Source organism: Gopherus evgoodei, chromosome 8, assembly GCF_007399415.2.
Source record: "Gopherus evgoodei ecotype Sinaloan lineage chromosome 8, rGopEvg1_v1.p, whole genome shotgun sequence".
Taxonomy (NCBI): domain Eukaryota; kingdom Metazoa; phylum Chordata; order Testudines; family Testudinidae; genus Gopherus; species Gopherus evgoodei.
The window spans coordinates 32,726,563-32,754,229 of NC_044329.1; the positions used below are offsets into that span (position 1 = coordinate 32,726,563).

General features: G+C 41.9%; 1 protein-coding gene across 5 annotated transcripts in view; it reads left to right on the forward strand.

Annotated features, from left to right (window-relative positions):
• Nucleotides 1–27,667, forward strand: part of KCNIP1 (potassium voltage-gated channel interacting protein 1) — an 833,815-nt gene that overhangs the window by 771,889 nt on the left and 34,259 nt on the right. For all 5 annotated transcript variants that reach the window (XM_030572376.1, XM_030572373.1, XM_030572374.1 and 2 more), the window contains one exon: nucleotides 13,635–13,759. In XM_030572376.1, coding sequence (XP_030428236.1) covers nucleotides 13,635–13,759 — 125 coding nt within the window. The remainder of the gene's footprint in view (nucleotides 1–13,634; nucleotides 13,760–27,667) is intronic.

The following is a 27,667-nucleotide window of genomic DNA, read 5'->3' on the forward strand; positions in this document are numbered from 1 at the left end:
GGAAGATGAGGTGTTTTCAGTAGCGGTGTTTGATCCTCAAGGGTGCACTGATTCACAAGAGTTCACTGACTGTGGCATGGCTTGAAATATTTTTATTCAAGATTTTGCACTATTAGGGACAACCACTCAGTCACTTATTTTAGTTGGTTACAGTGACCATGGCAGGGGGCTGTTTATGCAACCTGTTGTGGCACTGTATCTGAGTCTAACATCTGCCACATATCCAAGTGATGTTGAAACTGATGGGTCTATTTATTTATTGAGTGTATCTTTACCCAGAACATTGGTTAGGCATTCTTTCATAGTTTGCAAAATAAGTAAATAAACATACTTTAATATTTAATCCCAACAGGATTTTTGAAAGCAGTGGTATCTTATTTTCAGACTTAGTGGTATATTATCTGCCCTCTAGTGCTAGAAGTAGTGTATTACTGAATGTTTTTCTATTTCATGGATACTGCCTGTCATGGTAACTGATTGTTCTGTTTGACCTGGATATATGTAGGCAAGTGTCTGATGTGCATTACATTTTTAAGAAATTAAAATTAATTGAAAACAAAAATTCAAGAAATGGCTTTTTGTCTAATATGACAGTTGAACATTTTTCTTTTCTTGTAGGACAGAATATAGAACCCTTAATTCCAGTGGCACTGAAAGATTTGTGGGGAGAGATGAAATATTGGACCCACTCCTACTCACTTGGAAATCAGTGGAATTTATTTTCCTTTGATGTCAGTGGGAGCAGAATTGTGCCCTTCTGTCATTTCTTGTGTATAAATAGCGAGTTCCATTTGTGCTTGAAAAAATCTCTTTTCTCCCACGATGAAATGATATATTTTATCAGGATGTCTATGGATGTGTACACAGGTTGACAATTTGATGTTATCTTGGCTCTTGCAGAAAGAGGCTTGTCAAAGTTTTTTCCCCACTTTGAACTTTAGAGTACAAGAAGTGGGGACCTGCATGAACACTTCTAAGCCTAATTACTAGCTTAGGGCTGGTACGCTGCCACCAGCCAGAATTTAGTGTCTGGCACACTTTCTGTTCCCCCAAAACCTTTCCTGGGGAACCCAGACCCAAACCTCTTGGGCCTTAAAACAAGGAGAAATTAACCATCCCCCTCCTTTTCCCTCCAGACTTTCCCCTCCCTGGGTTGCCTTGAGAGGCTTCACACCAATCCAAACTCCTTGGATCTTAAAACAAGGAAAAAATCAATCAGGTTCTTAAAAAGAAAGCTTTTAATTAAAGAAAGAAAAGGTAAAAATTATCTCTGTAAAATCAGGATGGAATATGCTTTACAGGGTACTCAGATTCATATAGACCAGAGAGATCGCTCCTCAGCCTTAGATTCAAAGTTACAGCAAACAGAGGTAAAAATCCTTCCAGCAAAAGACCCATTTACAAGTTGAGAAAACAAACATAAGCCTAATCCGCCTTGCCTGGCTATTACTTACAATTTTGAAACAAGAAAGACTGATTCAGAAAGATTAGGAAAGCCTGGAATGATGTCCTGTCCCTCTCAGTCCCAAGCGCGAACAATGAACAAAAACAAAAAACACAAACAAAGACTTCCCTCCACCAAGATTTGAAAGTACCTTGTCCCCCTATTGGTCTTCTGGTCAGGTGTCAGCCAGGTTTACTGAGCTTCCTAACCCTTTACAGGTAAGAGACATTAACCTTTAACCATCTGTTTATGACAAGGCTTAAATCACTCTCTTCTGATACTGGAGGTTTACAAAAATGTAAATTCCACCAGTGTCGTTTACAATGGTAAAATTCACTTTGAGGGACTCATTTTCAAGGGGATCTAGGTAAGGAAATGCTCAAATTTTAAAGATAATAAAGATATAATTAGAATAAATATAAGGGATTATAAATCAGATCTGAAAAACCCACCCTATTAAATAATTTCTAAACTGTGTATTTAGTTAAAATATCATGCTTGAGCTATTTTAAGGAAAACTCCGTCTCCCTTCTCAAGCAAACAGCAAAAGCAAATAGAATGCAATAATTTTCACTAGCAGTAATCCATAAAACATTCATGCTTATCTAACAGTGTTAGGGTTTTTATTCTTTGTAAAGTAAAGCCACTATTTATTCAGTTTGAGTTATGAAAAAATACATATACCAAAAATTACAGTCTTGACCAGAAAGAAAGTCTCTCCTTACCCCATCCACCAGGTTAATAATGCCGTTTCCTGTCTCTTACAGACAAAGGCCTGTAAAAACCAATAAGCTTCCCAATATGTCCTGATGGTTAGTAGGCTCTAGGTCCTTTCCATTAAGAGGAAAAGCAAATTCCAGAGTGGAAGGTACTGCTGCCAATCCCACCTGTTTAAACCAGTTTGCTCTTAGCAGCTGAAATTAGTTAAGGTGCTGAAGCTATGGCATGGCATAAGGATCTTTCAGGGTGACAGGACTCAGTTACGTCTCTGGATGTAATTTGTTAGTGGTTTTGTTGACTACAGATCAAATTGGTCTAAGAAAATAAAACCTAGATAGAGCTACTATAATACAGGTGTATAACAGGTTGGAAAACTACTCCTAGAGAGTAGTTATCAGTGGTTCAGTCAAGCTGGAAGAGCAGAACGAGAGGGGTCCCACAGGGATCAGTTTTGGGTCCTGTTCTGCTCAATATCTTCATCAATGATTTAGATAATGGCATAAAGTTTGCGGATGATACCACCCTGGGAGAGGTTGCAAGTGCTTTGGAGGATAGGATTATAATTCAAAATGAATGGACAAACTGGAGAAATGGTCTGAAGTAAATAGGATGAAATTCAGTACGGACAAATGCAAAGTACTCCATTTAGGGGAGGGATAGCTCAGTGGTTTGAGCATTGGCCAGCTCAACCCAGGGTTGTGAGTTCAATTGTTGAGGGGGCCATTTAGAGATCTAGGGCAAATATCTGGCTGGTGATTGGTCCTGGAGTGTTGTGTCCACTTCTGGATGCTACATTTCAGGAAAGATGTGGACAAATTGGAGACAGTCCAGAGGAGAACAATACATTCAATAAAAGATCTAAAAAATATGACCTATGAGGAAAGATAGACAAAATTGGATTTGCTCAGTCTGGAGAAGAGAAAACTGCAGGGGGAGAGATACTTTTTCAAGTACATAAAAGGTTGTTACAAGGAGAGGGGAGAAAATTGTTCACTTCAATCTCTGAGGATAAGACAAAAAGCAATGGGCTTAAATTGCAGCAAAGTCAGTTTAGATTGGACATTAGGAAAAACTTCCTAACTGTAAGGGTGGTTAAGCATTAGAACAAATTGCCTAGAATCTCCATTATTGGGAGTTTTTAAGAACAGGCTAGACAAACACCTGTCAGGAATAGTCTAGTTATTACTTAGTCCTGCCTTGAGTGCCAGGGACTTGAATAGATAACCTCTCGAGGTCCCTTCCAGTCCTACAATTCCAGAGCTGGCTCTAGGCACCAGCAAACCAAGCATGTGCTTGGGGTGGCACAATTTCAGGAGTGGCATTCCAGCCATCTTTTTTTTCTTTTTTTCTTTGCTTGGAGTGGCAAAAAACCTAGAGCCAGCCGTGTACACCTCTATGATTCTATAAAGGAACAAATGCAGATCAGAGAGAACAGTTGTAATGGGTGTTCTCTGCAAGAAAAACTGCTAATCAAATGGACAATCACATTCTACACTTAGTGGAGTTTCCAGCTTCTCTGTAGAAATAGCTCCATATAGAATTCATTGTAGTAGTCCAATATAGAAGTGTCAAAGGCACAGATCACTGCTCCAAGATCTAGATCCAAAAGAAAAAGCTAGCAACATTAATCACTAAGCACAAGTGGGCGAAACATACTGCTTAGTTACTATGGTTGTCTGCCTCTCCAGCAGCTGCTGAGGGCCCCAACAGGAACTCCAGGTTGAGAAATTAAATAAAACTGTCTGTTCAAGGACAATTTTCAAACAGAATAAGAGGCAGATTTCTCTAAATTAAGAATTATTCACCCTGTTGTATTAGTTAGTGTTCACTTAAGTAAGTGAGAGACCTAGCTTCCAGACTAAAAACTGGCGGGTTGTGTTAGGTAGGCTTCAAACTAGGTAGCAAGGGAGGGAGAGCTTTAATCTCACACCAAATATCTGGCTTCTATTTCCAATTATAATTAACAAGATGATCTACAAATAAGATGTCTACAATGAACAGAGAACTATTTTATCGAAGAGCTATAGCTAAACACACATGTAAAGAGCATGATTAAAAGTTATGAATTACAGTGCTTCTGAATTATGATCCATATCTAGCTAGTTTTATTTAAAATTCTAGAATGATTCTTACTGGTGGAATGTTCATAATGGTGAATGCAGTAAGTTTGCATGGGCAAAACATAAAAGGAAAGAGGTGATAACGAAGGCAGTAGGAAATGGTAGCAATGGAAAGCAAAGAAAAAGCGCCAAGTTTCAGTTTCAAATAGCCTAGAGTGTCATCAGAATTCCTGGACCAGCTACTATGACATTCAGAGTCATGGGGAACAGTACTTTGAGTATTTCTACTTTGTGGTGACACATACAGCTAAATATGGATTCTCAAATACATCAGGTACAGGAAGTAGAAGAGAACTATGAGCCAGGAAATAGAAAATCCACCCAGAGAAGAACCATCCAGGATGTATTCTTACCCATAATGAGGAACTGGCTGAGAATTTGAGAGAACACAGTGACCACAAATTCCTGTCAAGAGACAGTATTAAGAAATGGATTCAATGAACACTTTAAAGAGTAAGAATTCAGTAGACTATTCTACAGACAGGGCCAGTGCAAAGATGTTTTGCACCCTAGGCAAAACTTCCACCTTGCGCCCTTCTCCCCACCCCACTCACCTGCCTTGAGGCACCCCAACCCCTGCAGCAGCTCCCCCACTCCACCCTGAGATGCTCCCCTTGCGGCAGCTCCCCACCCTCTGCCCTGAGGCACCCCCCCACCCCAGCTCACCCCTGCTCTGCACAAGAGCACCCCACTTCATTTCTTCCACCTCCCAGGCTTGCGGTACCTAAGCTGATTGGCGTCGCAAGCCTGGGAGGCAGGAGAAGTGAAGCAGCTCACCCCTGCCCCGCCTCCTTCCCGAGCACGCCATGGCTGCTTCACTTCTCCTGCCTCCCAGGCTTGTGGTGCCAATCAGCTTAGGTACCGCAAGCCTGGGAGGCGGGGAAGTGAAGCAGCCACGGCGTGCTCGGGGAGGAGGCGGGGCAGGGGTGAGCTGCTTCACTTCTCCTGCCTCCCAGGCTTGCAACGCCTATCAGCTTAGGTACTGCAAGCCTGGGAGGCGGGAGAAGTGAAGTGGCCACGACGTGCTCAGGGAGGAGGTGGGGCAGGGGTGAGCTGGAGAGGGGAGTTCCCCTGCATGCCCCCCCCCCATTACTTGCTGTAGGAGGCCCTCCCTGTGCTCCCCTGCCGCAGCTCCCTCCACCTAAATGCTGGTGGCGACTGGGGCAGCCAAAGATTCGCTGCTAAAGAGAATGGCGCCCCCCCACCCCAAATCCCAGTGCCCTAGGCGACCGCTTAGGCCACCTAAATGGTTGTACTGGCCCTGTCTAGGCCCCCAACAAATACTTGTGTGTGTGTGTATCCCTGAAGCTAAGTATCTGTGTAGGTACAAAAGTGAAGTGGTCAGGTGCTATAAGAGGACATATTAAATTCCATGAGTGTGGTAGATGACTGGAGCATGTTCAAACAAACATGAGAATTAAATTGCAAGAAATTATGTTACCACTGAAAAACATGAAACCAAAAGTGGCCAGTATGGCTTCATGAGCAATTTATTGAAGACCTGGAAGTTTGAAAAAAGCTGTACTGCAAAGGGAAAAAGTTGGAAAGAACCAGACTAGGTTAGTTAGTTAATCAAGACTTGTATGGAAAACATAAGGACTAAAAAAGAAGCACATTTAGTTAATGCTAACCTAATGAAATAAGGAGAACAAGTAAGGCTTTTACAACTCCATTTGGAGAGAAGGTAGGCCCAATGAGGAGAGGGACCCACACCAGTGACACGTCCAAAATGGATGAACTACTTGCTTGTTAAACTCTTATTTTAACCAGAAAAAATAAAAAAAAAATATATGGGCAATTAGGAAGGAAGAAAAACTGTCGATATAGCTGCAGTTCTAAAAATAAGATATGAGAATGAATGGGAAAGATGAATAAATCATCAGCTCTGCATGATAGATATCTCTGGGCTAACAAAATAATTAGTTAATGACATTATTAAACCACTGGCAATTATTTATTTATTTAAAAGTCCTGAATAACCAGTGATACGCTAGAGGATTGGAAAAGAGCAACTGCGTTACTGAACTTTTTTATTTTTAAAAAAATCACTCCTGGCATTTAGTCTCCAGTAGCACGATGGAATAAATATTGAGAGAACCTTGTGAGACACTCTTATGTTCACACATCGCTAAAAAGTGAGATTCAGCGTAAAAAAAATGCAGCTTTGTACATCTGAGGGTCGAAAAAAAACCATTTCTATACACAGAGATGTACTTGAAAAGCTGTGAGTTTGGAAAAGACTGAGCTGATGTGTAATAGTGGATAGCAAATTGGAGGAGATTGCAATATACTTAATAAAGACAATGTGATTTTTAGACTATGTGCAGGAGCATTGTATCACAAATAAGGATATTGAGATTACCGTGACCAGATTCAGGAAAATATCGATTAACCTGGAATAAAATGAAGGAATAGAGGCCTGGAGAAACTGACAGAAATGACTGAAAGGAACTAAGTGATGACTAAAAAAAGCTGTGAAAACACTCCAAGAATTTTGGAATATAAACAATGAAGGCCAAATTCTGTCCTTGAATACTCATTTTGCAGCTTGTTAGGGCACCGTTGCCCTCCCTGGGTTCTTGTCACGTTGTCAGCAGACATAAAACAGATGGTCAGAGTCCAAAGTGTGGGCAATGCAATGTCTATTGGACTTAACAAGGAAGCATAACCACAGCTCTGTACACCAATAGAGCTTTTCCTTTTCCCCTCCTCCTTCTTAGCAGACTTAATTATACTGATAGTGCCCGCCCCTGGTACCACCTCTTACAATTTATGGTCATGTTCCATTTTGGAGGGTCTCAAGTCCAGAGGTTTCAGTACCACCTCTTTTGTACCCCATGGGAGGGGTAGGGAGTTAGGTTGTGTCCTGGCCAAGGCTACTTTTCTTTTGGCTTTTAGTGTTTCTTAAACCTCGCCCCTCCCAACTGGTTGTTTGACCTTGTCTTGGGAAATGAGTCGATGCAGTTGTATATTAAACTCCCACCATATATCCAGCAACATTTTAGCTCTATTTCTTTATTTTTTTTAGTACTAAAAAACCCATCTGGTTGTAGGCAGAAGCAACACACAGTGTCCTTGTTCCTTGTTCACATATGTTGATAAGGATATTGATAAGGCACAAACAATTGTATTTGAAAAACCTCAAAATTCTATCTCGGGCAAATAAACAGGCCTAAATACTATACTACAATCACTAACACGGCTTTTATGGGATGGCTGCATAGAAGTGCACAGCACCCTACAGATCTTTAAAAGCTACAGGTAGAAATAGCTATGAAAAATGGGATCCAACTGAGAAGAGTTCAAATGTAAATATCAGATGTATATCAGAAAAAAATTCCTAATTGTGAGATCCATTGGAGTGGGGAATAGTTACTCACACGGGGAGTGTTTGGAGACTACATCATTTGGTCCTTTAAAAACCAGACCAGACAACAGTTTTGAAGTGACAAAAGGAAAATAACGCAGTAGGTCTTTTCTATCTCTGCTGTATACAGTGTGATTCTGTGAAATGACGTTTGTTGTCCTGTCGGAATGACACCTTGTTGGTGTGTAGTAGGTTGAACCCAAATGTTCAAATCCTCACCAAAGGAGAAGTGGACTATTATATTATTAGGAAATAGAACATACTTTGGATGGATTTTACTATGAGAATTATTGTCTGCCATTTTCAGAATGTATGTATTTGAAAATAGTTGATTCTATTTCTTTGTGGCCATCTTCTTGGTCACATTTGTTTTGGTTAAGTTTCTAAATGCTTCCTGAAGGAAAGGATCATAGAAATTATAGAAATACAGGGCTGAAATGGATCTCAAGAGGTCATCTAATACAGGATGAGTAAGTAGAATGTGAAAGGGATAGCTTATCCTGTCTTCATCATAGACTTGAGTGAAAGATCCTGATTCCTGAATGTAGAAAATAATGTGTTTTTAAAAGGATAGATTCTTATTTTCCCTAACCTTAGTCCTGGAATTTGTTTAAAAAAAAAAAGTTTAGAGAAGTTAAGCAACAGAAATGCAGGGGACTGGACTAGATGACCTCTTGAGGTCCCTTCCAGTTCTATCATTTCTTAGCATAGGGATTGGAGAAAGTTGTTATATACACAGGGCCAGCTCCAGGCACCAGTGAAGGAAGCAGGTGCTTGGGGTGGCCAATGGAAAGGGGTCCCTCAGTCCATCTCTTCCTGTTTGAGCTGCTGCTGAAGTACCACCAAAGAGGAAGAAAGGGAGCGAAGGACCCACTGCCGAATTGCTGCTGAAGAATGAAGTGGCGCGATTAAGCTGCCACTGAAGTGCTGCCTATTGACTTTCTTTCTTTCTTTCGTTTCATCACTTGGAGCGGCAAAAAAGCTGGAGTTGGCCCTGTATATACAACAAAAGTCTGCCTGACTTTTAATAAGAAAAAATCTGTCCTCTGGGGCCAAAGGTTGTGAATTGGAAAGAATCTGTGCATGCAGGACAGGCTGAAATAGATGAATGACACTCTGATATTCCCATTGAATGAGGCTCGGGTTTATCAAAATCTAGCATTCCACTACTGAAATATTGTGTTTACCAAGTATTCTTTGATATGGGAACATTTTTAATAGCTGGGCTGTTGGTATTCATTCTTCAGTTCATACAAAATATAGCTGCATAAGCAAAATAAATATGTTTAATACCCAGGCCTTGAGACCTTATTCGTTTAAAACAAACATGCGACTGCAAATGTACTTTTGCATAAGTAAAGTCTGCCAGATCTTTCCCTTTAATTGTTGTTTGTTATTTTTAGAATATTAATACCAAATGCTCATTTAGGAATCTGATTGTTTAACAATGGAAAAACCAGTGATACTGTGAATAGGTAATTTTACAAATAGAATCAGTTTTCCAAAAAGAATAAATCAACCTGAAAATTGCTTTCCAATGAGCCTGCCTTAAATCTTGCTGAAGTCATTTACAGCTGTGCCAACGGGTTGTAAAAAGATACCATATTGACTTCATAGCATTTTTTCACTTTTGCAAAAATGTAAATGACAACACAAGGTGTGAAACAACAGGGAATTGGATCCATTGAGACTAACTTCTATTGCCAGTAAATTTATCATTCCTTTGACTTTCAATATTTGTTTTATTATTTCATTGGGAATCAAAATGAGATTTGCAAATGATATTAACTGTAGGATTTTTTAGTTTTATTCTTGAGGAAGATTGGCACTAGATTTAGTTTTCATAATTTTCTGGCACATTCCTAGTTCTCCATTAGTTCTGAAAAATAATTCAGGGTATGGTAATTGTATTTATACAGTTCTCTAATATCCTAGGATGCACATCATCTAATTTGCATATTTTCAAATAATGTTCATAAAGTACTGTTTATAGAACTGTTTTACTGTCTATATTGTATACAGAGCTGCTCATCCTGTTCCTTTGTCTGATATAGTAGTCTATAGCACACCCCTGCTGGTACCCCATCTTGTGATTTAACAGTTAGCACTTTGATCCATAAACATTCCAGGTTCTGTCCTTCTGAATTGTCAGTTACCCTAAAGCAGAGTCTGGAGAACCAATGTGGGAGAAGCGTATTCCACAAGCGAGAGCCCTTGTGGAAAATACCTACAGCCTCTCATTTAAATCAAAGGGCCTGAGTTCAAACACTTCATTGGATTGTAGCACAGCCTGTCATGGAGTAAGACGTGCAAGATCTCGGAGATGCAAGAAAAAAATATTTTTCAAAGTCAAGTTGAATTAGTCAAATCCTCATTGGGCAAAAGTAGAGTCAAATTAATTGTTTGTACTTATCTTTCACCTGCATTTTTCACCTAGATTCTACATTGATCGACACTATAAATACCTTAGATTAGATCAAGCCAATAGGCAATACTACCAAAATGTTGACCCATGAGAGGTCACAGAAGAGTGTGTGGAAGGTGAGCAATGCTAAGGGAGATAAGTTCAGAGAATGTGAATTCAGTAAGGGAGAGAGTGAGCAATGCTTAATCCTAAATATTGTCTTTGTGCTGCACAGTTTATTAAAACATGGGAGGGGGGACACATCTGATGGTGACAGGTACAAGCTGGGTGATTGTACTGAGCAGGAGAGGACCTGGAAATGTTTGGGCAGATTGAAAATGTAAAGTTTTCAATTTAATTTATTTCAAGTCAAATTATATTTTTATTAATTTTATATTAATTATTATTTTACTTATGAGAAATCATGTTTAGACTAGAGGTGGGTCTCCCTAGTTTGGATCCATTGATGACTGATATTCTCTTTCTTTCTGTTTCCCATTTATCTTCTCCTTCCCTCTGTAAGACCTTTTTCTCTACCACACTCTTTTTTTCCCTCCCTCCTTCCTCCCCCATATTCCACCCTTTCATCTTGGGACATCTTCTTCCCCACCCATCCTTTTTTCAAAGATCCCTGTCTTTCTCCTCATCTCACAGTCCTTCTTTTTTACTTTCTTCTCCAGCCCCCTACTCTTCCTTCTAACAGTATCTCTTTCTTCCAGACTCTCTCCTCTCCGTCGTCTTTAGTGGTGTTTCTTCGTTCTTCTCCTTTCCAGGACTCTGTCTCCCTTTGCTGATGGTCCCAACTTCTTTCCCCTTCACTATTTCATCCACTTCTGCAGACCGTTGCTCTCTGCTCACAGTTTCCTTTCTGCTACTGCCTCTCGTTTTTCTAGTTCTCTAATCAAATATGCTGTTCTCGATCTAACTAACCTTATAACTGATTCCCTTTGCCTTTACTCCCTGTCAGTCACTGAGGATCCCTTTGACAAGATGTTTCCCTCTGCTGTAGCGTTACAATTAAAATTATCTGAAGCTGAGTGCTAAAAATCCCCGTTAGACAAATTTTGTCACTATATGCAGTGGCATTCATCTTAATTAATCTACACAATCCCCAAAACTGGTAATCATATCTGGAAGCATACTGGTGACCAGCCTGAAATTTCTTCTGCTGAACAAACATTGTGGAGGCGCTGTGTGTGTTTGGGGATGGGGGAGAAGTACTTGGCTATTGATTATACATATTTCATAACGACACGGACTGGTGATGTGATTGTCAGCCTTCAGATTGGGATTGATTACTAGATCCATGCAGTGTGAATACTCAGTTAATGGAAAAAGAAGGAAAGAGGAAAACACCGTAGAGATATTCAAATTCCTTTTTTCCAGTCAGGAATAAGAATATTCTACTTTGTGGCATCTAGTGACCTGTAGAAATAACTAATGAGAGGGAGAGTCTTGTAGTGCTTCCTGTATCAAAATGCACAGTCTCTTTGATATAGCTTTTCAAAGTTCATTCAAGTCCATGCCCCCTCATTTTGGCAGGACTGATTTTATTATTGCTGATGCATGAGTAAGTGTCAAGTCTGATGGCATTTAAAAACTCCCCATATCAGTTTGTTCCACTACTGAGCTGTTTGAAGAGTTATACATATACCAATGTTTAGGCTAAATTTTCTCTGCTGTACCTTAAGCCTATTTCTTATTACCCAGTTTTTATTGACTAGGAGTATGTGTATGTCTCGACTAGAATCACAGGGTGTTATTGCAGCTCAGGTATACATACCTGAGCTAGCTTTAATCTTGCTAGTTTGGGTCCCAGAGCAGTGAAGCTGTGGCAGCATGCATTTAGCGCAGGCTACACAAGCCTCTGCAGAACCTTGGGTAATTACCCATGGGGCTAGCTCACACTGAAGTGTGTGCCACTGTAGCTTCTCTATTACATGACATGAGCTTGCTAGATTAAAGCTAGTTTGGGTATGTCTACGCAAATTGCTATCACGCCCGATAATTCCACTATAGATGTACGCTAAGACTCGTGGTCCAAGAGAAGAGTAGGTTAAAAACAAATAGTCAAAGCTTACTTGATCTTTTCCGTAGATGCCATTAACCCAGCCATTAAAACTATGTGTACGTACTATTATAGTGGGAAAGCTATGAAAAGCACAGTTAAAAGCGTTGGATCACCCCTACTGTGCATTTTCTGTAGTGATCTGCTGTTGATAGCTTAGACTGGAGACGGGCCCACACTCCAAAATTTGGACCTGGATTTGATACTTTAAAATTCAGCACCCACAGATTCTGACTTCTGAAGAACACAGACATAGAGGGTGAAAAGATTCCCCCATGCTCTGAGGCCAGTTTAAATTCACAAGGAATCTAATGCATAGGATAAATGTCCAGCAAGGTTTAAAGGGCCGATCTCTCCTCGAAGCTCCAATGTAGACCAGGAGAATTTTCCTTCTCAGACTCATATTTGACAATTAGTTTATCATTTCCCTGTGCATTTGGGCAGGAATCAACTATAATTCACATAGTAACCCAACTGATTTTTACAGGTTGTGAACTGAGTAGTTTTGCCATAAGTGTGTATGACAGTCATTGAAGGTCTAGTATATATGACATTTTTCTGAAGGTGAGTTCATACTGGAAGTGCTCACTGACCTTTATCCCATAGAGGAGGTGTGGGTTCATGGCTTAGGGAGGATTAAGGCTTTTGGGACAGCTGTGATGAATAGTCACATCTGACTTCAGGAGTATCTTTGATAATCTCAGACTGGCATACAGTAACTATCTGTTCATATCTATGCTTTTTTGGCACTGCTAGTGAAATGAGATTTCTATAATTTACAAGTCACATGGGAGGGTTTGGGTGGAAGGATGTATGTATGTGTCCAAATCCATGTACTTTCACAAAAAAGAACTTTTATACCAAATACACATGGGCACTTCACGGCTTACCTATTTCCCCCAAAAGGCCATGTAAGCTTAGGGCCAAATTCCTCCTGGACATAGCCCCATTGGACTTAACCTGAATTACACCTGGAATGAATGTGATCCATAATGTCCTTAACACTCCAATCTCTTTTGATAATGTACAAAAGAGAGAGAGAGGGTTTCTTTCTGTTTCCACTCAGTGTAATGTCATGTCTTTGTATTATACATTTAAGCATGTCTGCCCTGTCACTTACCACTGATGCTTGCATGCTCTTCTTTAAGACTAGCACCCTAGAAGGATTACTCTTTTGCATCGTGCAGGTATTTAAACAGATAACTTCCACCATTCTTTAGTGGAACTGTGATTAGCTACTTGTCCTCCTAGTCATGTCATCAATTTCTGCCCTGGGAGCAGGATACTAAATATTTACCTCTTAATAAGGAATTTGGGGTATTGCTGTACTCTTTAGTTTTAATTTTACTTTTAAAGGATTGAAACCAGTTGTATAGAGAAACTCCATGTTAGTTTTTCTCTCTTCTTTTTGTTCTTGAGATACATCAATATTCCAGTTATTTGACCTGTCCATCGCTTTAATATAGCAAAGGTAGCAATCAAAGTAAATATTTCCATGTCTTTTCTTTTAGATAAAATTGAAGATGAATTAGAAATGACCACGGTGTGCTATCGTCCAGAAGGACTGGACCAGCTTGAAGCACAAACCAATTTCACAAAGAGGGAACTTCAAGTGCTTTACAGAGGATTTAAAAATGTAAGAACCAAAGCATTGCAATGAATTGGCTAGTGTATATTTCACCACCACCCCTCTGCTGTACAATATCCAAACTACTCACCTGTGTTTCATAGCTTTTATCCTGGTAACAATGATACAGAGATTCATTTTGGAGGCTTGGCATTTTGAAGCAGGAGGATCTGAGTTCTAACCCTCTTATTGCCATAGCGAAATATACATGAGTAAAGCCTTATAAATATTTTTTCGTGGCATCATAATCTGCTTTAAACTAGAGTTGAATGAATATTCATCACCTGACTTACTCAGCAAATTTAGTTGGTTTGTCCTGATTCACATAGCAATTTCCTCAAATGCACTTGTAGGTTGAAATTACCTCACAATATTTTTTTCTCACATTTTTTTAACTCTTTGGATTGATCACAAAGATTTTGCTTTAATAAGTTCCTGATATTGAAAACAGCTCTCTTGGTTAGTTGTTACATATGCTTGAATGCCATTTATAGGCCCCCAACCAAATTCAGAGTCCATTTTGATCAATTTCATGGTCATGAGATTTTAAAAAATTGTAAATTTCCAGATTTCGGCTATTTAAATGTAAAATTTCACAGTGTTGTAATTGTAGGGATCCTGACCCAAAAAGGAATTGTGGAATAGTCACAAGGTTATTGTAGGGAGGGTTGTGGTCCTGCTTTCCTTACTTCTGCACTGCTGATGGTGGCAACCCTGCCTTCAGAGCTGGGCAGCTGGAAAGCGGTGGCTGGTGGCCAGGAGCCCAGCTCTGAAGGCAGAGCCACCACCAGCAGCAGTGCAGAAGTAAGGATGGCATGGTATGGTATTGCCACCCTTACTTCTGCGCTGCTGCCTGCAGAGCTGGGCCCTCAGTCAGCAGCCACCATTCTCTGGCCACCCAACTCTGAAGGCAGTGCAGAAGTAAGGGTGGCAGTACTGTGAACCTTCTAAAATAACCTTGCAACCCTCCTCCCCGCAACTCCCTTTTGGTTCAGGACCCCCAATTTGAGAAATGCTAATCTACCTTGTGAAATCTGTATAGTATAAGGTAAAAGAACACAAAGGACCAAATTTCATGGGGGGAGACCAGATTTCACAGTCCATGATGCATTTTTCATGGTCATTAATTTGGCAGGCCCTACCCATATACTAACACAGTATTAACTATTTGAATATATATCAACATTTCTCTTGTATAGGCAGGGCCGCCCGGGGGGGTGGGGGATGAAGTGGGGGAGGGGCCCCGCGAGTCACTCCAGGTTTTCGGTGGCACTTCAGCAGTGGGCCCTTCATTTGCTCCAGGTCTTCGGCGGCGGGTCCTTCAGTGCAGCAGAAGACTCGGAGTGAGAGAAGGACCTGCCGCTGAAGTGCTGCCAAAGCCTCGGAGTGCCACCTGGTGAGTACAAGCGCCGCAAGCAGCGGGAAAAAAAAAGCCGCTATTGGCGGCACTTAGGCTGCTCTACCGCCGCCGCTTCATTCTTCGGCAGCAATTCGGCGGTGGGTCCTTCTCTCCGAGAGGGACTCACCACTGAATTGCCGCCAAAGACCTGACCATGCCCCAGGCCCCCTAAATCCTCTGGGCAGTCCTGTGTATAGGTCATAACTGTGACGGTGGAGCCAGGCAGCTCTCCCACCCCTTGCTGTGTCAAATACTGCCCTATCTTATTACAAATATCCTGTCCAGTGCTAAGAGATCACACAAGCAAGCTTGATAATCTCTTTCATCAAGTATTAACTAGAGCAGTGGTTCCCAAACTTGTTCCTCTACTTCTGCAGGGAAAGCCCCTGGCGGGCTGGGCTGGTTTGTGTACCTGCCGCATCCGCAGGTTTGGCCAATCACAGCTCCCAGTGGCCGCGATTCGCTGCTCCAGGCCAATGGGAGCTGCTGGAAGCGGTGAGGGCCAAGGGACTTACTGGCCGCCACTTCCGGCAGCTCCCGTTGGCCCGGAGCAGCGAACCGTGGCCAATGGGAGCCGTAATGGGCCAAACCTGCGGACGCGGCAGGTACACAAACTGGCCCAGCCCGCCAGGGCTTTTCCCTGCACAAGCAGCAGAACAAGTTTGGGAACCACTGAATTAGAGTAACACTTTGTTAGTGGAGTACTCGCAGACAGTAAAAACAAGATGTGCAGGCCTAGGAGAAAATACATTTTTAAATTCAAATGAATACTCTGAGCTTTTTTTGACATAATGCCACCACAGCTCTGTGAAGAAAACTTTGTCTACACATAGATCCCTGATTCCAGCCATCTGCATAGCTACGCTGGTACACCCCCTTCATGTGGCTTAGTGTTATTTGCACTGTTGATATTTACACCAGGGTTTGGCAGAGGTGAGATCCACTAGTGCAAATCACAGCTTTACCATTGTAAACCCATAGTGTTGATGGGTAAAGTTGCATTAGTGGCTGGTGCTGGAGCAGATCCCCAGAAATCTGAAGTACAGCAATCATACTCATACTAAGATTCTACATATGCAAGGTTAATCAATGGTAGATGTTGTTAGCACGTTACATACATTAGTAAGTTGTTTTAATGACCATTATAAGCATATGAGTAGAAGGTATTGTAGATGGTTATAAGCCATGGCTGGTAAGCAAAGTTTTGGACTCTCTAATAATTATTCAATTATGCACTAACACATCTATTAATAATTTATTAACTGTAAGTAGGACTTTCACCTTAATATAAAAGATAACTGTTCTGTCTCTCTCTCTGCCCCATTCATGTTGTCTCTGCTCTCCTCTACCCACATACATGCCCACGAAGTCTCACACTTTCTCTGCTCATTTGATTCAGGATGCAATCAGATTCACTTATGATAAAGTACATCAAATGTCTTCACCAAACAGATATGTTCTTTATATTATAAAGTAAATTTCACTCTATACTGATCATATATTTTCATTAAAATTTCTCCTTTCATAGAGTGTTTTGCCATATATTTGCCACAGGAAGTAAATGTCTTTTGCATGTGTATTTCCCTCTTCTCTATCCATGCGTGTTTACTTTTTTTAATATATAGCATACCTTCGTAATATGTTGATTTTCTGGGACAGAGTTGGCTGAATTATTAGTTGTCTCATTTAGTTGAGTTTTCAAAGAAAAAATATAGCTCTTCATAAATTTCACATGCAGCATATACGCAATGGGCCATATGCTGTGGTAACTTACACCCTACCCATTCTAATTGATTTAAGTGGAAAATCTGTCAGTAGTATCTCCTAACCTGCCTATCCCATGGAAATTCCAGTTTGCAAGTCCTGGCTGCTGGCCCATGAAAGCTCTGTGAGACTGACCCCAATCTCGTAGATCAGTGATGCTCAGATTACAGTGGTTCAGGAGCTAAATTACTGATCAACATTACCCCAAAAAGCCACGGTAGTGTGAATTCATTGTTTCATTTACTGTAGTATTATATATTCATATTTAGGCAGTATAATGGGAAATATTTAGTGTGTTGGTGTGTGTGTGTATATAGATAGATAGATATAGATATATATTATTCTCACAGCAAAATGACTGACCAAGTATTATTTTATGAGCTACAACTGGTTAATAACATAGTAAAAGCATTCTCATTGGTTGTTAACTTAGGCTGGTTAATCATTTAAATCACACAGTATTTTAATTTCGTGTTGAAAAGAGCTGCAGGAGACACATTAAAGAGCCGCTTGCACCTCACAAACCTCAATCTGAGTTCCACCATGTTAGATTCTTGTTTCCAAAGGTAATCCCATAGAAGTCAAGCACTACTCCACTGCTAAGTATTACTCTCAGGAGCAAAGGTTTGTGGAATCAGGCCCTGAGTCTGCCTAGCTACAGAGGCAGCCCCCATTTTGAGGAAGAACCTAACCCCAACCTACAATTGCAGAATTCTGCTTGTGGGTGGAATCTGTCTGTCCACAGCCCACTGGCTGCATTCTAACTTGTGAATTCTGTTGAAATCAAACCTGGGCTGGATGGTGCTCTGAGCAAGCAGCAGGGCCGACCCACAATATTTTGGCATTTGACGTGGGGAGCTCAAATGATGCCCCCCAAACCCTCTCACTTGGGCCAAAACTTTGAAAGGTGTCAATTCTGCCTTCTTCCTGTTCTACTTCTCTCATGGTACTGCTCAGCTACCTACCACAATAAAGAAAAACTAATAACTTAAATGCCTTGTTCAAAAAGTTTAAGTAACACAACTTTCAAATGCCTGAACAGTAAATGTAACTTTTCTTGTGTGCATAGTAAACACTGGCATTTTTATCTGTTTGAATAATCAAAGTGGTGTTTTCCATGCTTTCTTGGTTGCAAAGATTTGAACTGCTTCCTGAAGGTTCACAGTCTGGGCTAGCTCATGCTCTGTTGAGATGGTTGCAAGGCTATCCAGCCTGTCCTGTGTCATTGTGGAGTGTAGATGTGTTTTTATTAACTTCAGCTTGGAAAAGCTGCGTTCTCCACTGGCAACTGTTATAGGAAGTGTTAGAAGTATGCACAGAACAACAAAAGCATTTGGAAAGAGAGTGGTCATCTTATTTGTGCACATATATTCCAGAACAGCCTTTGGAGTTGATCCTGCTGAAATGTATCTTGAATAGATTTCAGTTCATCACCTAAATCACTCGCATCAATATCATGCATGTTATCATGTGTCATCACTGTCTCTAGTGCCCTGCACTGCTGGTGTAGGTCTTCAAGTGTAGTGAGGAGTTTTGGAATATCATACAACATCTCAAATATACTGCTGTATTCCTTGAGCTGCATGAAACATTCTTCAACTGACTGTATTGCACAATCTAGCACCTGGTTAAAGAATTCAACTTTGAATTGTTGTTTGGGGTCTCTTATGGGATTATCCCATGCCTCGTAATCAAAATGTTGTCTTCTTTGATGACACTTGTATTCCTGAATGTGTGAAGTTCCTCTGCCAACTTCTATGCACTCTTCAGAACATTTTGAAATCCCTCATCTGACCAATAAAACTGTAGGTATGACTTTGCTTTGTCCAGTTGTTCCATTGCTCCAGATATATCAAGGTCAATGCCTTGGAGTCTCTTGCTTACAACATTTATTTCAAACGATATGTCATGCCACAACACTAAGCCACATAGAAATTTGAAGTTATGTATGTTTCTGGTGATTCCATTTTCCTCTGCCACTGTTCTCCCATGAACAGTTCCTGTCATAGCATTATCCTCCATAATGGAAACTATGGCATCATCTATCTTCCCCATTTGGTGTTTGATAGGCTTTATTGCCTCCACTCGACTTTTCCATCATGGGGCACTCAGTGGTTTCAGTGTCAGAGAGGATGTTCCCAGATGTTGCTTCAAAATTTGCCATTGATGAGTTGATGCAGAGAAAACATACATAGATGCTTTGAATTACATTAAAAAATTCAGCAGCCTCACTAGAAGCTGATGCTGCATCACTGACCACCAAGTTCAATGAATGAGAACTGCATGGGACTAAAAAAGCTCGAGGGTTTAACTCTCGGATCCGTGTCTGTACTCCTCTGTTCTTTCCTCTCATGTTGGCACCATTATCGTAGCTCTGACCTCTCATGTCAGCTATCGCAATTCCCGTATCTTCCAGCCTTTTAAGAAGCACATTTGTCATACCAGCTCCTGTAGTATCATCCGTGTCAATACATTCTAGAAAATGCTCTCCGACAGTCACCATTGCAGGGACGTTTTCACTAGGTTCTGTTGTTGTTACAAAATGCACCATTAAAGTTATTTGTTCCATATGGCTGATGTCAGGTGTGCAGTCCAGAATAAGAGTAATATCTTGCTGACTTTAGATCTGCCCCAGTCTTCTGTTTGACTTTGGTTGCCAATAACTGTATAATCTCATTTTGAATTGTTTTTCCAAGGTAGTGGTGTGTGTACATTTCTTGGGTGGTGACTTTTCTTAGATGATCCTGGAGTACAGCATCAAACTCAGCCATCAGCTCCACAATTTTAAGGAAGTTTCCATTGTTTGGCACATACAGCTGATCTGAAGTGCCATGTAGTCCTAGGTTTTTGGGTAGCAAGCATTCTCACAATGGCAATGAGCCTTTTCAGAACATTTTGCCAGTAAAGAGACTGATGCAATCTTTTCTTGATTCTGATCATCTATGGTGGCCTTTAACCTTAGTTTCATCGCAAGCTCTTTCCACCTATGGAATGCTCTCTGGTGATTTGCTGCCTTCTCATGACATGCCAGATTTCTAGCCAGATTTTTCCGAGTCCTTTGTTCCTGTAGAACCCAGTGTGGCTGGAACATTAGACTGGAAGAGTTTGCAACAAAAGCAGTATGCAGCATTGTGGGGTTTTGAGTATATAAGCCATGGCATCTCCACTTTGTCATCATTGGGGATTTCATGCTAGTAATGTGTTGGATGGAAACTTCTATTTTCATTGTCTTTGGGGAACATGAAGTTTTTCACTTGCTGTGGCCCATGCAGTACAAGAAATTCCCTCAGGCTACTGCTCAAGTGGAACCACAGTCCTGGATCATCTAGACTTAAGGAACTAAACTCAGCAGCAGCCGTTTCTTGCACCTCCACCACACTTTTCTCTGATCTACACTTTTCTTCAAGAATGTGCATGATTACATCCATTTGAGATGGAGATATGGATGCTGCAGTAGCTGCCAAGTCACCTGCACTCTGACTAACTGGAAGATCGGGCATCTCCTCACCACTCACATTCTCACTGAGGTCGGAAGCCTCACCATGAACATTTGTGTCTATGTATCTCAGGAGAGCTCCTTCCTGCTTAGATAGAAAAGCTTTCTTTGCTTTCTTTCTTTTTCTGAATGCTGCCCCAGAAGGGCGTTTTCTTCATTCGCTCATGATTGCTGTTCTGTTCCAGCTATAGTGGCTCTCAACACTCAGTTGAAGGGAAAAAACAAGCAGGCTGGTAGCAGGGCCTGAGTGAGGGAAGATATCCATGTCTTAAGGGCCTAACTGGCTCCTACTACTTCAGTTGACTGCCTGTTCTCTTCAAGTGGGTTCAAGAAAGCAGCAGGAAACAGGATGCTCCCTGAGAAGCTGGTGTTAATCAGTCCAGGCTCTTGGGGGTGCTAGACAGGTACATAAGAGGCTCCTCCTCCTCTCTGTCCCTGCAGCTCCTGCTGCTTTCTGTTATTCCCTCTCACCTTTTCTCCTGCCTGCCTTTTATGTCTCTTGTGCCATCCCTCCTCCAGCACAGCACTTCACCATCTCTGCGCATCTAGAGCAGAGAGAATACATATGCACCAGCAGCAGACACAATTTTCTACACTCTGGGTCCTAGTGGTGCCCCCCCACAGTCTGGCACCTGAGGCGGCCTCCTCAGTTTGCTTCATGATAAGGCCAACCCTGCCAAGGGGTGCTGTGCAAGCTGCCTCACCCCAGCACTTGCCCTAAGAGGCACATGTACCTGACAAACCAGTATGAACCACAGTTGCTCCAGAGGGTGGGGAAGCAAGTTACTGAACTGTTACTTGAAAAGATGCAGTTCACTTCCTCCACCCCAGCTGGACAGCATGTGTAGGGTTTGTTGGGCCAAAATGACATCAGTTCCTGCCTATTTGAATGCAGGGAGAATATTAAAGGTTGGAGAGGGGAGGTGTACTCTACAACAGACCCAAGATCTGAGTGATAAGATGTAAAGTAAACCCATATTTCCCTGCTCAGCTGAGTAAGCCAAAGACAGAACCTAGCCTTCAATTTCTCTGTGTAATTTTTTCCCTATTAAATGTATGTTTTACTTCGTTCTAAATACATTACAAAACACTTTTTCCTGTATCACAGGAGATCAGGGATTGCTGTATACCTCTAAGGTCTCTGAAATACCTTGTTATATTGGCTGCAAAATCTGTGTGTGTTCAATTTCACTGAATTTCATTGCTTATCAGTGTAAGCTATTGGGCCACGTGCACTGTAAAATGGACAGGTACTGCAAATTTCAGCATGGCAGCGCTGTCAATGCATCTGATTCTTGGCCCTGACACTTCTGTGTTCAGAGACTAATTGTGCTATTGTTCTGCAATATGGAGAAATTACCACTCTGGGCAAAAATAATGATTAGCAAGTTCATTTAATCAGTGACTTAGCCCATTTTCTAAGTTCAGCATCATTGAAGCTCTTGCTATTAATTCACATTGCCAACACAATCATGTTTTGCTCCAGGACAAAGCAGTATTAGGACAAAGCAATATTAATGGTATGGTTTTCTTCTGCTAAGCACTCAGTGTGCGTGAAGTATTAATATGTTGTTTCAGACAAAACAAAAGGGCAGCTTTAGAGATTTCAATAGATCATCACTGCAATGGGATGGGTAATTATACACGGCAGGCGCACTGACTCAGCTGTTCCCCTATTTCCTGTAGCTTTTAGCCATCTGTTTTTTGTGATGGTGTTATAGTGCCATCTGGAGATTCAAATCCCCGGTGGACATATGGTCACTTTTCTATATCTTGCTTATGCTTATTCCCTTTTCTTGGATGATTGTGGTGGTCCTGCTTAATTTACATGATGGCACCTAGGTGTTATGATGATGGACGCTTTACAAGTGCATATAATGGGCCAGATTGTCTGCTACATCCAATTTAAACTGGGTGAAGTAAATGGATGTAGAGGACTATCAAGAAGTTACTCACGGATACCCTGCTTGACCATAAATCCATTTTAGAGCATCCTGAAGGCTGCTCTAACCTGAGCCACTTTATTACCCTCGACCTCTCCAAGCTCATCATCAGAAGCAAAATCTCCACAGGCAAGGACCCAACAACTTAAAGTAGCACCAGACACTGCCAGAAGAACAGATACAAAGCCCCCTGCAGCCATATCTCCACTCCTATGATTTCTTTCTTTTTTTGTTCAAAAATGTACATACCATTATTTTCATCCTACAAATATAATTTTAAAACAGCTTTAAAAGGTAGGAACTGATCAGTTGTCATTCTACCTTTTATAATTGTAAATGCTTCTCTGAAGACTCTTCTCTGACCTCTTCTTTTTCCACAATAGATTAACAATCCTGGCTTGATAAAAGCCCCAGCCTGCCACTAGCCCCCTTTGTGATCGACATGCTGCTGTGAAAGACTGTAAAGACTAGAAACTGCTGCTTTTGGTGCTTACTATGTCACTGCTTCTATAAGAAGCAGCTTGTGCTGTGACAGCAGTTCTGGCCTGCGTGCATGATTACACTTTCTGAATTCCCACATGATTATTTTTTGCTTCTGAAACTCCATCTGGAAGCTGTGTAAGGCTTTGAATCAAACCTTGAGGAATGCTTCAGAAAGGCATTGTTGCCATTGATCATCCTGTTTCAGCTTTCTGTAACTGGATTGTGTTCAGATGCGTAGGCTAGTGCCAATTCATTTGCACTTAATTGATCACAATTTTGTTTTCTAAGAGCCAAATAATGCTCAAGAGTCTTCATTAGTGCTTCAACGTGACTTTATCAAGCTGACTCAAAGATGTAGCTCTTGTGAAACAAAGCAGGTATACCCCATGCTCAGTTTAAATTCCATGGTAGGCAGCAAAAGTTTACCTACTCAAGAATAATTTCAGCACTTTGGTTCTTGCTGAAAGGAATTAGTGTTCCAGATATTCTATCAGGTGCAGGATATTTACACTGGTATGGGTATGAAAGTACAGGTGGGTTTGTTGGGGGGAGGGATAGCTCAGTGGTTTGACCGCTGGCCTGCTAAACCCAGGGTTGTGAGTTCAGTGCTTGAGAGGGCCACTTAGGGATCTGGGGCAAAATCAGTACTTGGTCCTGCTAGTGAAGGCAGAGGGGCTGGACTCAATGACCTCTTGGGGTCCCTTCCAGTTCTAGGAGATAGGATATCTCCACAATTATTTTTTTTCATACTTTTGCCACATTTCTACACAACCTGTGGTGTGCAGCAAGGATACATTCTCTGTCAACCATCAACTAGATATTAAGACTTGCCTCTCCACACATCGGAATCAGGATTGGTCAAGAAGCATTCACTGACCAAGAATATGCAAATGATGCTGCTTTGCTGTGGAGAAGTCAGATAACTTCAGCCCCACCATCCAAGGTCTGCAGGACACCACCTACATTATGGGTTGAACGTCTCACGGCAGTAGACCAAGGTACAGAACTTTGGAGCTGGGCCACCAGAAGCCCTACTGCAGGTGAGGTCGAGTACCATGGAGAGCACTGATGAGTTAATCTGCCTAGGCTGCAAGCAAAGTTCAAACGGTCACAGCAAACTGGACTTTCTTTGACAAATAGGTCTCAACGCCTTCTGCACAAAGTTCACGTCTCACTTATGGATACAGCAACGTCTTTGCAATGAGACAAAGCTCAGGATTGGTCAATCCTGTGTACCACATGTATTGCTGTATGGGTCAGAAACTTGGACCCACTTACACACACAGTTGTAAATTTCATATGTGCTGTCAGCGCCAAATAGGGTGACCAGATTGCAAGAGTGAAAAATCAGGATGGGGTGCAGGGGGGTAATAGGCGTCTATATAAGAAAAAGCCATGAATATCAGGACTGCCCCTATAAAATTGGGACATCTGGTCACCCTAATGCCAAATCCTGAGCATGAAGTGGGTTGACTTTGTAAGAAATGTCATAATATTGCAGCGATTTGGCCTTCCTTCAGTCACTCATTATATTCAAAAGTGACATTGCAGGCTCTTCGGCCTTGTCTCCAGGATGGATAAAAACACACCAGTACACTGTGCTCTTCAACTCCCCATTGATACACAAAGAAGTGCATGCCCTGACCCTTCCTGGTGCCACCCAGAGGGCGGCCCCAGAGATTCACTGATTTGCAGGATTCAGCCAGATTTGGGAACTTCACTGCACAATTCCTGGTGTGATGCCATCAGCAGTTGTCATTGTTACTGGTACAATAGTTCTCCGGACATTGTGTGTTTGATGTTTGCAAGGCTAAGATTTTATCAGAGCTATTTTTAGTAAAAAGTTATGGACGTGTCACGAGCAATAAACCAAAATTCACGGAGCCGGTGACTCATCTGTGACTTTACTAAAAATAACCTGGGGGCAGGACTAGGTGGTGGGGAGGAATGGAGTCCCATGCGGGGGGATTGACAGGACAAGCACCCCACCAGCAGCTGCAGTGGCAGGGGTGGGAGCACTGCCATAGGGGGCACACAGTCCCCGCTCCAGAGCTGGCCGCAGCTGCAGGAAACAGGTGCATGGCCTTGGCTGCAGCCTCCAGCAAGCCTAGCACAGCCAGGGAGCTAAGGGGCACTTGGCTCTGGGAAGCTGTGAGGGGGGCACACAGCCCCTGGTGCAGCCCCTGGGGAAAGCTGAGGGGCTGGGGTTCACGGCCCTGGCTGCAGCCCCTGCCAAGCCTGGGATGCCATGGGGCTGGGGTGTGCGGCCCCAGCTGCAGACTCCCACCAAGCCCAAGGACACTGCAAGACTAAGGTGTGTGACCCCAGCTGCAGCCCCTGCCAACCCTGCAACACCACCGGGCTGGGATGCACAGCCCCGGCTGCAGCCCCTGGCAAAAGCCACAGGGCTGGGGCTGCAGGGTCCTAGTTTCAGACAGCCCCAGTTTCAGAGCAGGGGTGCACAGTCCCACCTCTGTTTCCTGAGGCCCTAGATGTCACAGAGGTCCGGTAAAGTCACAGAATCTGTGACTGCCATGACCTCCGTGACTAAATCGTCACCTTAATGATTTGATCATTTGGATAGTTTCTTGCCAGTATTAATGCACAGTCTTTTTCAGTCTAGTAAGGAGTTACAATACTATTTGCAGGGCTAAATGCTGCTCTATTTACAGCAGTGGGAATGTTACCCTTGACTTGAATGGCAATGGATTAACTTCTAGCTGAACATTACTTCTTTTTTATTTGCACTCTTACATATCTAACAAGGTGTCTGAATCCATGGAAGAATGAAAAAAGTGACCACTAGTGGCTTTGTTTTTTAAGGCGCTGAAACCAAATGCACTTTTTCAAGAAGACCACTAACTACTGAACATAAAAAATACCACAGGGCAGGTGTGCAAATCCAGCATCTTGTATTGCTTTTGAAATGTTAAACCACTAAAGAGCTGAGTCCACATAAACAGAACCACTACAGCAGTTGCAATTCTTTTTGCGGTTTGAATAAGAAATTAACTTTGCTTATTACTTTCAAGGACAATCAAGTGATGTCAAATGATGACTAGCAAGTGCTTAGAATGGATGAAAAGAAAAAAAAACCTAGCAATGTTCAAAAGTAAATATACACTGGGACTGTGTATATACCAAGGAGCACTAAGAAGTCAATATTTATCTCCACCGAAATAGAAGACAGTCATTGCTATCATCTCAGTTATCTCATCATGGGTAACAACAGCTCTGGATTGTATTGGCGTTGTCTCTTTCCGTACAGCTTTGGAATTTAAATTAGAATTTGTAAGCCCTCAGATTTTGTTACCTTCGCTTCTGTTTCCAGGAGCTAAAATTTATTGTCAGGATTATATTCTGTTGGAACACCAGATTGTCATATGGTTCTTGGTTTCAGTCTTCAAAGATGTGATTTTGCAGCTGACACTAAAGCATTGCTTTATACCAGATCTATTAGCCATCACCACTACAACTGACCTGACATTTTCACTGCAAGGAAGACCAGAACATTTGGAATAGGAGCTGATGGTTCTATAATTTTGTTTTTTTCGTTATTTAACATTAAAGAAAATATTTTTTGCAGTCAGCAACTGATTTCCTTAACTACCCAGAACCCTTCATAAATCAGTAGATCAACTACAAAAGGCCCAGCCATTTTAGATTCATACAATCAATCCCAAAAGAAATAAGACTTTAAAAGTGTTTCTGAATGGCTTGTTTCCTTTAGGAGAGCATCCCACTACCCTGGGTCCTACCTTTCTTTTTATGTAGGCTGCTGACTGCAAATTCAACATAACTGGAATAAGACCAGTTGACTACAGTTTAATCTTGCCCCTTGTTTATACCCACTATGAAAGCTGGCTCACTCGAGGAGTGTAAATAGGCTACTCTGAACTTGAGAAGGACAAGGTGGGTGAGGTAATACCTTTTATTGGATCAACTTCTGTTGGTGAAAGAGACAAGGTTTCAAGCTAGACAGAGCTCTTCTTCAAGTCTGGGAAATGTACTCAGAGGGTACGCACACACTGCAATTAAAAACCCATAGCTGGCCTGTGCCAGCTGTCTCGGACTGGAACTGCAGGACTGTTTAATTGCAGCCAGGCTGTTTCAGTACAATGTAGACTTCGGGGCTGGGCTGTGGCCTGAGCTCTGAAACCCTCCCACCTCACAGGTTCCTAGAGCCCAGGCTCCAGCCTGAGCCGGGAAGCCTACACTGCAATTAAGCAGCCCTTTACCCCGTGCCCTGCAAGCCCAAGTCAGCCAGCACAGGCCAGCCTCGGGTATCAAATTGCAGTGTAGACATATCCAGAGTGTCACAGCTAAATAAAAGGTGGAACAGATTGTTCAGCATAAATAGTGAACAAATTTCAAGGGACCATTCAAGGTGAAGTGGCCCATTAACACTTCTCCAGTCACGGGGGGGGCGGGGACGGGGGGAGGAGGAGAGGAAGAATAAAGGAGAAAAAAAGCAGGGTGGAAGGGGTAAGTGATTGTCGTACTAAATCATAAATCTGATGTCTCTATTCAGTCCATGATTTTTAGTACCTTTCAGAATTATGAATTTAAGCTCCTAGACTTGTTTTGTGACAGTGTTGTGCAAGTTTCCTTTCAAGATGAGGACCGGGGTCAGATACAGAGTGAGTGTTTTGTGAAAAAAGTGTTCACCCACAGATGATATGGCGTTTTGGCTTTTATCATTCTTCTATGTGTGTTCATTCGCAAGCATAGGGATTGTCTGGTTCACCCACATAGTTGTTGTTGGAGCATTTATTGTTGTGATAGCATGTGAAGGACCCCTGGATCTTGAAAGGTGTGTTGTGGGGGTGCTG